The sequence below is a fragment of the Grus americana genome, chromosome 11 (assembly GCF_028858705.1).
Source record: "Grus americana isolate bGruAme1 chromosome 11, bGruAme1.mat, whole genome shotgun sequence".
NCBI lineage: Eukaryota > Metazoa > Chordata > Aves > Gruiformes > Gruidae > Grus > Grus americana.
In genome coordinates this window covers 14,204,635-14,218,355 of record NC_072862.1, presented here as the reverse complement: position 1 = coordinate 14,218,355, position 13,721 = coordinate 14,204,635, and the positions used below count along the sequence as shown (strand labels likewise).

Below are 13,721 nucleotides of genomic sequence, written 5' to 3'. Positions count from 1 at the left end.
TGCAGTTCTGGATTATTTGAATAATCTACAGGTAGATCAGCACTCATGAGTACCTTGTTCCTTTTTGAACTACTTTATATTCCACACCTGTTTACCACAGAAAACTTTATTCAGTAAGAGGAGTGAATATTGTGTTGTACCCTGCCTAGGATTGTTTCAGGTCACATCCTTCAACATGAATGTTCTACATGAATGTACTTATTACAGAATTTTGAGGAATGAGGTGTTAGTGCGTAGTAGAGGGTGGTCAGGACTTGTTCTTCTGTGACAGGGCATTTTACTGCATTTTGCGGTTACAGAATGTGATTATTGGAAGGAGTTAACTTCACAACTGTCAAGCTGGGTTACAGATTGTTGTTTCTAGAAAATAGAGTTTGTGAAGTTACCTGAATGCCACCAGTTCTGCCAGAGGAGGGTGAGGGCAAATAAGTTAGCGATGGGAAGCATCTTTTCTGATAATGTTTCTATTCATGCTTGTTTGTTCCAGGGTTTTTTGGTATTAAAAAAAAAGACCAGACTTGGGCACCTTTTGTGCAAAGTTTTGGATGAGTGCACAGTTGTAGAATAAAAGCACTGTTTTCAGTATAAGCTGTTACTTTGTTGCTATTCTACCGTGATCATCTCATATGAAAGATTTTTTTCTATATAAATTACCATCACCATAATACTACTGTATTTTTTTTCCAGAAGTTTTATTCTTCTAGGTGTTCAGAGTGTTAATAGTTCCTTGTTCTCTGAAAGTGGGTTTTTAGCTGGATAGTGATGTTTGTGTAGTTCGGTACTGATTGTTGGGATGTTGGGGGTTCCAGGAATTGTAATGCAGTTTGTTTACTTACATTTTATGAAAGCAAAGATGATGCAGGTCATCATGGTTTTCTTAATTTACTCCAACTTCAGACAGCTATCTCCTAATACAGAGAACTCCAAATTCTGGTTGCGAAATGTACTTTAAGGTCTTCAGATTCTGACATACAGCAATTGACAGAAATCAGATGGTTGACATTGTAAATACAGCCTGCTCTATGCCATTCTCTTGAATGATGTGGCTGCTGCAGGAGGTTTGAGTATCTGGCTTAGGAACCAGCTTGTACAGTATGCTCATTTTTAGCCCAGGTCATTGTTAGATACCAATCAAATTAAGTAAACTGAAGATGGAAGGAATTCTGAAACAATGCTGAGTTGTTCAGCTCTCCCTGCCATTGAGCCAATTTTGCTGCTTTCTGTGATGGGTAAGGAGCAGATAACTAGGGTGGTGGTGGGTTCAGCTGCCTCATTTCTTTTGTCCATTACCACATGTGAGTTGAAGACCTGTCTTGAATGGTATAGTGATTGTGAAAGATGGTTGGAAGTTGAGGGCAACAATACATAATTACAGCAAACTTTGGGAGACAAGCAGTGGCGATCTTCCTCCTCATTCTTTTATATATATCCACAAGCTTTAAATTGTGAGCATGGGGTTTTGCTTTTATTTTAAATGAGAGAACTTGGATTGTGATATAATTTGAGGTCCTAAACTTAAACTCGTATCCATTTTCTGCCAGTCTCTTTAATATGAATTACTTGGAAAAATGTAACAATACTGCTTGAGAATTTTATTTGATAATAAATAGCCTAAACCATGGAAATAGAATGTGTTTAAGCTTCACATAGCTAGTTCTAAAGCCAAATAATTAAAAAGTATTGCTTAATCTTTTTAGTAGCCTTTCTGTTAATAATGACCACTGATACAAATAAAAAAATTGTTTTAAAGTAGATGTCTGACATCCTGTTTCTGAATTTTCCTGATGTAAAGTAGCTTATGTGGATAACTGCAAATATTGAAGAGTAGTATAGAGCTGTTGATTAATAGTAACCTTGAGTCCTCAGCTTTTCACCTTCAGACCAGTAAGTTCACTTACAACTACTAGCAAATTTGTGGTTTGAATAGTGATTTAGAAAGTAAATGCTATTGCCTAATGGGCACAATAGGTAGGAGATGGTATTAACTCTGCAAACATGCAGTCATGTTTTTCTTTGTTAATGTTTTTAATATGCCATAATTTAAAATTCTGGTAGGTGTAAGTGTATCTGTAGAACTCAATAGTTAAAATAAGCATTGCAATGTAGTATGTCAAAAGAAAGGTCTGTGCTGAAATGTTTGAGGTACAACACACCTGGAAATGTTTGCTGTGTTTTGTTGAGGAAGGTGGCATTTTGCTACGAAGGAACACACTGGAGCAACTCAAGGTTGCAGGCAAGTGTATGTTTTGTGCACAGTTTAAGCTGTCAGTGCCTCTCAGTGTTCGACATTGCCCCTCTACCTAAGGTGGTTGTTCCTCCTCTGCATAAATCTAACCCGTCTTCCCTTCCCCACAATAGCCCATGTCCTTTTCAGGCAGTCTGCTGAATTAGCTCAGACAAAGTTAAGCTCAATGACAGGGCCTGTAGTGAACTTCAAAGCACTTGAACTATCAGGACATGGTAAGCAGCAGAGGGAATAATACTTTACAGCACTTCAAATACATCCAGAAAAGGCTGAACTCTGTTTATACTCAGACTCAGTTATGCTGGCACAAAACTGCTTTTACTGCCACAGTTTATTTTGTTTGACAACAGGTATGAGCAACCAGCAGGGTTGTCCTGGCAGTACAGTCAACAAAACTTTAAGGTGTAAACAGACACGGAACAACTTGGTCAGAAGAAGTGCATATTCACTGCTGTCCTCTCCCTCCTGCCACTTGGAGCTACTGGCAGATTTGGAAGGATAGCACTGAATTCCTGGGGGTAGCTGAGGATTTTAACCCTTTTTATCAGAGTACCTAGATTTAGATTAGGCTTACATTTTCAGTTGAAAGTTTAGGGTGAATATTTTTTTTGTCCAGTGCTATGACAGTGAAGGTTCACTTTTCCCTTTTTTCATATTTACTGCATAGAAAGAGTAGTTAAGTTTATTTTCCGAAGAAGTTACTGAAAACTACTAACAAGTTGTGCTTCTCTCCGTGGACCTTCAATACTTATGGTCCCTCAATAGCTGTCTGCCACTCCTTTCAGTCTGACTGGAAAATCCCTTCACAGCTGGTCACTTTTAGTTTCACAGCCTGTGCCTGCCTCAGGTAGCTAGAATCATTTTAAAAAGATTTGCTAAACACCCAAAAGCTAGTTCACTGGTTCTGTTTCTAAGGTGGAGGAGCTGGTGTTTAGCAAGCAAAGAGCTATTAGATCCATGTGTTTAAGAAATACAAGATTAAATAGAAAAGCAATTTTGCTTGATGTACCACACCCTGTGAATTATGCTTGCTTATGGAGACAAATACTTCGACTTCCTTGATAGGTGGGTGGCGTTAGGCAAGTGAGAGGAAAGGAATTTAGGATGTGTCTAAGCAGACCAGAATGAGGAACTCAATCAATTGGATCTGGAGATAATTTAGCTTTTGAACTTCTCTATCTTACAGCCAAAGGATTGACCTGGAATTCAGTGCAGTTTGCACAGTGTACTCTGCTAGCAGAAGTGCTGCTCCCAAAATGAGAAAATACTCAGTGTTAACACTTGAAGGAAGATAAAATTATCTTTTAATTGTATGGGAGAAAAAGCTTTCTGGCTGCAGTGTGATAAATGTTGGCCATATTGGTTTGACCCCATTATGTATTGTTTTAAAATCTTTTCAGATTGTGCAAACCCAATATACTTCATCTCCTAGTAGAATACTCAGCGTGAAACAAGTAAACAAACACAGTTGTACTTTTCAGTCCAATTTTGGACTGAAGTGTTACTCTAGAGCAAATACAATTTTACAGCACCATTTATTTGGTACATTTGAGTATTAGCTTTAGTACTCAGGAGGTACATTTGTAATGCCATCATTAATTATTTAATGATTGATCATTTAGTTTGTAGCATGAGCAGGGGAAGAATCTGTCATCTGAACTGCAGCATTTTATGGCTTAACTGCTCTAGCTGACAGCCTTGCTGCCCTTTTGTGGTAGTAAACATGGCAGAACTGAAGCTGTCATCTCCTTGGTGGCTATAGTTCAGTATTTGACTAATTTAAATCTTTCTGGTTTAAACTGATGCCTCAAAGCCTGTATAACAGTGCTCTGAAGCACATGGGAAAATAAGAGATGAAGAAAAGAATGGTAAACTTAGGAGGTCCTGAATTTGGGGTTCTTTTTTCTATATCGGTTGTCTAGGCAGTGGAAATATATTGAATGAATAAAATGTAATAATATTTGACTTTCTGTAAAAGAGGCAATGGCCTTTATTTTGGTGCTTATTATTTACTTAATTCAACTACGGACTAAGGCTGAAATGTGCTTAAATATATGCTGTGGTCAATATGTACACTTTTAGATGTAGAATTTGTTCCTCTTCGTGGAGTGAATCTCACATCTCTGCAGACAAACTAAGTTCTCCAGCAGTTCTCCTCACTGTAATTCTCAGTGTAACTGTCCTGAACTGCAGTTTCAAGCTGGGTTAGATGAAGTAGCAGTAATGTGCTCTTAAAATGGAAGAGGATGGCTATAGATAGTGATAGCAAATGTTACGTGAGTCTGTCTTGACTGCCATTCTTGATTTACTGCCTTACTGCAGTACTGGTATGGTTCTACCCTAAAAGAGACTTGAGGTTCTTTTTTCATTGTACTGTACTTGGGGTAGTTAGGCTGTAAGAGTTTTTGAAAAAACACTATTTAAACAGTCAAGAACTCATTAATAGAGGACTTTTAAAACATTGATTATTTTTTCTGTTGTCCTTTTATGCGGAGCACTTACTCTCCATCTTGACCTTGTAATGAACAGTTATACAACAAAAAGATCTCTGGTACCTTTGGCTTTTGAGTGTGTGATAGATTATTATGTACTGCTGTTTTTTTGAGATTATAATTTTATTCTGAGAAAGCTAAAATATTAAACTGGCAAGTTAATTAAAAGTTAATTTTTGATGATACATTTTGCTACATTTTAGGCTAATTCTAGAACTTCATGTTAAAATTCTAGTTTGAGCCTCAGTGAAATGATGCCGTATATTGAGAGATACTGTATATCGTCAAGATGAAGACGAAAAAAGCAGTGCTAAAAGCAAGTCTGGTAGTAAGATATTAAAAGAAAAGCTTGTCAGTTGTTTGTTCTACCCTTGTGTTGTACTGTAATTAAATCACTGAAAAAGTGTGCTGCTTTCTTTTCAAGATTTTGTGTGCATCTCTGAGCTGATCCTTTGTCTTCTCTGAGATCTTCAGAAGTGTGTCATCCTATACCAGAGCAGCATATGGCTTGGCAAACAAAACACTTCATGACTTTCTCACCTGTCAGGCTAACTAAGGAGTTATCTTCAGCCTACCTCTTGGAAGATGGTAGAGTAGTAATAATTAAGCAGAATGGTTTGTTGTTATTTGGTTTTATTTCTTTGAAGAAAACAGTCTACCTGCTTTACATAGGTGAAGTTAAAATCAGTCCTTATGGAGCATAGCAATTTTGTAACTTCATAATATCAGCTAAGATTCATATATTGTATGTGCATAAGTTTAAGGTATTATTATCTGGGATCTCTGTGGAAGAATTTTTCTATTTCATTAATCAGGAAATATTAGGAATTTGTTACATGGGAAAAATTGTAGTGCTGTCTAACTGCATGAAAGTAAAATGTTGACTCTGATTTCGCAAGTTGTAGTGCTCTTCTGAGTCACTGACCTAGAAAGCAATGGAACTTAAATGGAATGAGATTTTTGTACACCACGTCATAGCAGAGGAGGTTCTTTTGTTCAGTTTGCAAAATTGAATATTAACTGGAAATATGACAAATACTAAATTTGTAAAATCAATACATAATTCTTTGTAAAACATGGAACCACAAATTTAATTTTTTTGAAACTTCCTTAGTGCAGTTTCTAAAGATGATGGACTGTACTGGGGAAGACTGAGTGTACTGATGAACTGCATGTTTCATTTTATTCAGAAGTCTCCATAAATTTTGTGGAAGCAGCATGATAGAATGTCTGCAGTTAACTGATTTTGTTAATGGGGTATGAGAGAGGATGCAAACTATTATGAGAACATAAATTACTAAGGGGGACATGTGGGCTGGGATTTCATTTTCTAAGAAGGTGTTACAATACTGGAGAGGAAGTTTCTTAAATAGTTGTATGTTACCTTGGTATTTTAAGAAAGAGGGAAAACTGCCACTCAAACCATACATACATACAGTTCTGATCTGAATTAAGGATGTGATAATTCTTTAACAGTCCTCAAAAGCTGAGGTGTTTTGAATGTTCATGAGTTATCCTCTCGGCTTTAAATTGGACTTGTTTTTAATATGAGGCACAGAAGGGCTGGGACTTTAGTTTGATCTGAAGGGAAGTGTGAATTATAAAAGTAAATGTAATTAGGTGAGTACATGCTGCCCTTCTTTCTGGCAGCACTGGCTTAAGCACCTCCTCATATAACTTGCACCAGCTCTCAAAACTGGTTTACAGTGACTAAACAAATGCTTGAGCCAGTACAACTAAAGAGGTGGTGGTGCAACTCAGTAATGAGCATCGGGGAAGGGAAAGATTTATCGTTACTCTTCAAGCTGGCACCGCTGCTAGAGCTTGTTGGTTTGTGCTGCAAAGCAGGAAGAACAAATGGTGCTGCTTTCACAGAAAGCACTCACTGTATTACGTATCTGCTGCATAAAAGGCGTTGTTTTGGCAATTGGAGAACCCACCAAGGATACTGCATAATTAATACTATATTAAATACCAGTATACTACCATAAATATTAGTTATCATATACATGTGTTTGTTTCAGGGCTTGTGCTTGATTTTGTTTTCTAAAGATAACTTTTAGTAATGATACAGAAGTGATGAAGGGATAGACCTTTAAGATAATTTGAAGTAGTGAAAACTAGTATGGAAATAACATTTGAATTTGGTACAGGAAAGGGACCGGTGCTGTGGATTGCTGACCAGTTGCTACATTAAAGACAAGATGGCTCAATCCTTTTTGCTAAGTCTTGAAGTCAGTGCATTTCTACTTAGGCATCAGCTTATTAATATGTTGCTGGTTTTACTTATTTCTTTAGGTGCGGGAATAGGAGAGTATTTTAATCCTGTTTGTAAAGATTTCAAGAGCATCACTCTTCTAGAATTTACGTAACAAAATTGAGTAGCATACAGTTAAATGGACATCAATTTAATAATATTAAATTTAATTTGTATTTTCCATGGCCATTTGTTTACAGATTTTTTTTTCAGTTTGAATTTTGAGAGTCTACTGGTGTTTTGTAAGTTTTGTGTTGCTATGGTCTGTTGCACTTCCTTTCCTGTGGTCACTCTCTTGTATTTCCCTGTGCTATCTTGTCTGTGCCCCATCTGCAGATTCTGCAGAAGTGTGTTTACAAGGCGCAGTGATTAATCAAAAAGTTGGAGGGATAAAAGACAGATACTATGCATAGGAAAGAAAAGGGTGGGGAAAAACAAATAAGCTCAAGCATGTTTGTTTCTCCTTGCTTGTGACTCACTTTTTTATAACAGAAGGATTTTCAAGTGGAGCAGAAGGCTAATTGAAAACAAACAGGAAGTAAAAAATAATTATCTCTGCACTGAACCATGAGAGGGTTCAGTACTTTTAGATTAGTAAATTAAGCTAATGAATTTGATTGGCTTTAAAACTTATAACTGTTATGAAAGCTATATTATATACTATTATATAGTATTTCATAATATATAGAGTATTATTTAGAGTAGGGTGGGTCTGATTGTTAATACAGTGAGTGCAGCCATAATTTCTTGATCTATGCATAATTTGTGTTTACTCTTCATCTTTATGAACATATGACTATTTGATTATTATTTTCTTTTTCTTCTATTTAAGATCAAAGACATATCTGCTGGGAAAAAAAAAATCTTTCATGTGCTGCTTTGCATTCTGTCATTACATACACCTAGCTGAGCTTTCCCGTGCTGGCATTCCCCTTAATTACTGTATTGAGTCCCATCTTCTGGACCCAGTGGCACTTAAGCTCTCAGGTTAAGGGCACTGCTTTGTGGTACTCAGGACGAGCATATAAGATACAAATGCTTGGTGTCATTTTGCAGTATGAGATCTGAAGAGCCCTAGTGTTGGGGTCTCACTCCATTGTAACCCTGCCTTTCCCCTCAACGCTATTATTTTCAGCTATATACCACTCTTTCTGAGGAGTGTGATAATAGAGGCAAATAAAAGCATGGAAAAGTTTGCATGGAATCCTGCCAAAAGCCATGAATTGCTTTTATAGGGAAAAAAGCATTGGAATGCGTTTATTTCTTTGAAGGCAATGTCTCTCCCCCAGCCTTATGCTTGCTTTGGGACTCAGTGAGATTCCTTCTGAGTGCAGGAATCACAGAATGGTTTGGGTTGGAAGGGACCTTAAAGATCATCTAGTTCCAACTCCCCTGCCATGGACTGAACCCTCTACTAGACCGGGTTGCCCAAAGCCCCATCCAACCTGGCCTTGAACCCTTCCAGGGAGAGGGCGTCCACAGCTTCTCTGGTCAACCTGTGCCAGTGCCTCACCACCCTCACAGGGAAGAATTTCTTCTTAATATCTAATCTAAATCTGCCCTCCTTCAGCTTAAGGCCATTCCCCCTTGTCCTATCACTCCCTGCCCTTGTAAACAGCCCCTCTCCAGCTTTCTTGTAGCCCTTTCAGGTACTGGAAGGCTGCTCTAAGGTCTCCCCAGAGCCTTCTCTTCTCCAGGCTGAACAAGCCCAACTCAGCCTGTCTTCATAGGGCAGGAAGGCAGGGATTTCTACCATCCCAGGAGGTTCCTGTAATAACTGTTGTCATCTTGAACTACTGAAAGTGACTCATTTCAGAAGTTACACCTGGCTGGTTAGTAACATTCCAGTCCCCTCTTTCATGCTGTCTGTTAATCAGGTCTTGGCCAGTAACTGGTCTTCTGCCAGGTGACTCACTTGTAACCTCTTCTCAGATGCAGCAGTTTTGACTAGAAGTCTTGTGTCATAAGCAGTTTCAGATTCAATGAGTTGCTATTAAAATTTCATTAACTCTACAAATGGATATTTGCAAAGGTACTTGATGATGCAGCAATCTTGACATTAACTTAATGGTGTGAACTAATATCGCTGAGAGATAAAACATCCTAGTTTTGTTTTCCGTAGTGTGGTGGGTTGAGCCTGGCTGGAGGCCAGGTGCCCACCACAGCTGCTCTCTCACTCCCCTCATTCACTAAACAGGGGAGAAAAGGCATAACGAAATGCTTGTAGGTCGAGATAAGGACAGGGAGAGATCACTCACTAATTGTTGTCACGAGCAAAACAGACCGAACTGAGAGTGGGAATTCATCTAATTTATAACTAGGCAAAACAGAGTAGAGGAATGAGAAAAGAAAATCAACTCTTAAAACACTTCCCCCCCACCCCTCCCATCTTCCCGGGCTCAGCTTCACTCCCGGCTTCAACCTTCCCCCCCTCAGCGGCACAGTGGGACAGGGAGTGGGGGTTACGGTCACTTCATCTCACGGTGTTTCTGCCGCTTCTTCATCCTCAGGGGGAGGACTTCTCTCATTGTTCCCCTGCTCCAGCATGGAGTCCCTCTCACGGGGTGCAGACCTTCAGGAGCAAACTGCTCCAGCGTGGCTCCCCCACGGGGTCACAAGTCCTGCCAGCAAACCTGCCCTGGCGTGGGCTCCCCTCTTCACGGGTCCACCGGTCCGGCCAGGAACTTGCTCCAGCGTGGGCTTCCCACGGGCCGCAGTCTCCTTCAGGTGCCTCCACCTGCTCCGGCATGGGGTCCTCCACGGGCTGCAGGTGGAATCTCTACACCCCCTCATCCTTCCTCCATGGGCTGCAGGGGGACAGCCTGCTTCACCATGGCCTTCACCACGGGCTGCAGGGGGATCTCCGCTCCGGCGCCTGGAGCTCCTCCTCCCCCTCCTTCTGCACTGACCTTGGTGTCTGCAGAGTTTCTTACATCTTCTCACTCCTCTCTCCGGCTGCAAAAGCTCTCTCTCTAAGTGTTTTTTTCCTTCTTAAATATGTTATCACAGAGGCGCTGATTGGCTTGGCCTTGGCCAGCGGCGGGCCCGTCTTAGAGCCGGCTGGCATTGGCTCTGTCAGACACAGGGGGAGCTTCTAGCAGCTTCTCACAGAAGCCACCCCTGTAGCCCCCCCGCTACCAAAACCTTGCCACGCAAACCCAACTCACTTAGTTTCACCTTGGTCTCCTCTTACAGTTCCTTAATTCTGTCGTCTGCCAAAGCTTTTCGTTGTGCCCCAAGTGCTAGCCTTCCCTACAGCATGTTTCTGTCATGGAACACTGGTACCTTATACATGTATGAACAGTTAGAATTTTTGTGTGTTGATCAGCATAAATATAAATTCTTACTTATGTGTGGCAAAAGATGTTGTTAATAACAATGTCTGATTCTTTCCGTGCAGGCAGTAGGTTAAGTACAGTTTGTAGCAATTATTTGCATAGTTTATGTACTAGAATTCAATCATATGTTAAACAACTAAAAATCAAATACAAATATTTCTTGATAATGAGAAGGTGTTGCATCCTGAAGAGAGTGTTTTGAGTTTGGTACATTTGTCCTCTTCTGCGTAGGGAGGTCAGGCTATATTTTATAGCAAATAAAATTTTACTGGAACTTAATGTTTCATCATACTTGTTTTGGTTTTTTTCAGATACTTTACTATTCTTTTTGTTTGTTTTTACAGTTCTATCTTCAAGACACTAAAAGTAGTAATGGTACCTTTATTAATAGTCAGAGATTGAGTAGAGGATCTGAGGAAAGCCCACCATGTGAAATTATGTCAGGTGACATCATCCAGTTTGGAGTAGATGTGACGGAGAACACACGGAAAGGTAAGGGTATGGATCTTCTTTTAAGTATATTTATTTAGAACATCTTATTACAATCTGATCTTTAAGAGTAAATGGTATTCCTGTTCTAAGGAAATAGTTTGGGGTTTTTTGGTTACCTCCTTTGTGCTGGCAGTGAATCCTGCAGCCACATGGTAAGTTGGATGAGGAACTGATCTGAAAACACTTGACTCTATCCACCCCACCACTCACCAACTAGATTTTAACTGGGTTGCTTCCACAGCCCACCTTCTGTGGCTGTATGGGTGCTATACGGTGTAGTAGAAATGCAGATCCAGAAGAGGAGGCTCAACTGGGACCACGTTTAGCTGTTGCCTCACTTAAATTGACTTAGAGCAATTTTAGAAGTGCAGCATGGGCGTGTGTGCGTAGTGCTGTGTAGGGTTTTTTGTGGGTTTTTTTAAAATATTTTATTTTTGTAACTACCTTTCTGTCAAGTCTATGAAGCCTAAAGTTTCAGCTAATAATATGGCAGAAGTATGAAACTGCATTTCTTGATGAAGTACTTGGCATAAGTTTGAAACAGGCTCATTTAATTCTTGTCAAGATACATACTTTCTGTGACTGCTGCTGATTTTGGTTTCTGCAGGGGCTTTAAAATGAGAACAGAAAAATGTTGCTAGCTGAAAATGAGGTGATGAGGGATTTTTGTTTGGTTTGGTTTTCTTGCTGTCCTCTTCCCAGTATGCAAGCTCAATGGATCTCGTGTTATGGTAACAGCTATATATCTGTGTTGTTAAAACTGTAGCCTCTGTCTCTTTTTTTCCATTTATGTGCAGTGTTTCAGGAGTTATGTCTCTTTCTGAAGACTGGTTTGTATGTGAATTAATAGATTGTAATCAACATTGTCAAGACTTTTGGAAGTTACCTAATGGGTCAGTTACTTTCTGTAATTATCGAAGTTCTTGCCGTATTCTGAACAATCCTAATTCAGTAACACAGATTGGGCAATAAAATGGCAGAACTGCCATCACTGCGCTTCCACTTTACTACTCTTCTGACCAAGACCTTCATGGAGCTTATCTTTAGAGGGGTATATTAGAAAAGAATGAAATGAAAAAATAATATGAAATTTAAATGCTGATGGTAAAGTTCTTTTTTTAAAAAAACAAACAAAAAAAACCCAAACAAAAAACTCCATGCACACCCCCAAACCAAACTCCCTAAAACCCAACAAACCAACCCATAGTACAACAGTAGAATTTTTAAAGGATGTTAAGTGAACAAAACAGAAATATGAAGCCTGTTCCATCTGTTACTTACGAATTCTATCTGTCTTTAGCCAGGTAGGTTATGATTCTCAAAGTCTAAAGTATCAGAGGAAGGTTAATGAATATATTTTTAAAAAACACATTGTTAAGCAATGGAGGTGGTTAAGTATTTTGTCATGGAGAGCTTCTGGAGCTGTAGTGTTCTTGAATGATTCATGGTAGTGAAGGTCAGATTACATTGTTTCACTTTTCTCAAAAATGATGATGTGAAGATTTAACTCCCAAGTGTCTAGTTGGAATTGTCTGGGAGTTACTTAGAATGTTATTTCACGTGAGGTGATTGCAAATATTAATGCTAGCAGTATACATGGAATAAATCAAAGGAATATATTGCATCTAATGAACCTGGAACTGTTCATTTGATGAGATACTGTCCTTGCTAAAAGTAGTTGAATTTCTTCATGTGTATTTAGACCTAAACCAATTTTTATTTTAAGATTTAGTTGGAAGAAAAACTGGAGTTCACTTGTTTTTGTCAGCAATTATTTGCAGTTAGTTTATGTGAAAGTTCATCATAAGTAAATTCTTGCCAGGAGTTCTTGCCAGTAGTGGTTCTTCCCAGTGGTTTTATGTTAGTTTTACAAAACAAGATCCCAGCGACCTGGCATTTGTCATGAGTGATCAGGTTGTACAGCCTTCCTTTCTCTTCCCTAGCTTTGAACGTAGGAGCTGTACTTATTTTACTCATGAATGTGTTGATCTCGCTAATGAGGAGGAGCATACAAGTTTGCTTTCCTCTCTCTTCATGCTCCCCTAAGCAATGAAGATTGTATCATCATGCTGGGGCATGAAACAGCTGCATCTCAGTTAAAGTGTTTACCCATGAATGCAATTGAAATGCATATAAACACATTTTTTTCACCAGTTCATTTCAGTAATCTTAGATGTTACTGTTAACCTAATCTAGTAATGAAACAGATGTGAAAATAGTTTTTAAATTAGTGATTCCCTTTTTAAAACCATTTTGCATTCTGGTATTTACATACAGCCTTACTTGCACAAGACATTTCAGTATTTTGCTGTGTGTAATTACAAGGTAATGACAGGATAGGCAGTTTACTTGCCTATGTAAATTCTAGGATACATTTATTGTTATTTTATTGTTCAGGCTGTGTTTTAGTAAGTCATTTCCTTGCAAATACAATCTTGGTTTGGTTCATTAAAATGCTGGCAGATTCAGTATGTGATTTTTTTCAAGGTATCTTATATGAGCACTGATTCCTCCGCATTCTGCTGCTGAGCTGAAGTCAGTAACAGGCCCCAGAGAAACGTTTCCAACTCTCCTGCTTCCTTATTTGTCCACTTGCTATATTACTAACAGCGCACAGGCCTGCTCATTTCTCCATTCTCAATACAGTATTTACCTTTTAATCATCTTACCGTGCCTTTCTCTGCATTAGTGTGGTCTATATTCTTTTAGCACTTCCTAACTTTCCCAGTCAGTACCAGAGGATTCCAAGAGTTAACTGATGGTGACTTTCCCACATGGAAAGGAGCAGCAGGCTTTCGAGTAGGGTCAAATAACACCAGATGATTTAGTTCAAAGCCAGTTCACGCATTTTTTTTTTTCCTAGTCAAGTTTGGACTCTTCTTTTTAATAATCTTTTC

At 38.9% G+C, this 13,721-nt stretch overlaps 1 protein-coding gene across 29 annotated transcripts in view; it reads left to right on the top strand.

Annotated features, from left to right (window-relative positions):
- SLMAP (sarcolemma associated protein) overlaps positions 1-13,721 on the top strand; it is an 88,612-nt gene that overhangs the window by 26,433 nt on the left and 48,458 nt on the right. For 28 of the 29 annotated variants that reach the window (XM_054838635.1, XM_054838655.1, XM_054838656.1 and 25 more), the window contains one exon: positions 10,677-10,824. The exons of the other annotated variant lie outside the window; for it this stretch is intronic. In XM_054838635.1, coding sequence (XP_054694610.1) covers positions 10,677-10,824 — 148 coding nt within the window. The remainder of the gene's footprint in view (positions 1-10,676; positions 10,825-13,721) is intronic. 29 annotated transcript variants of the gene reach the window in all.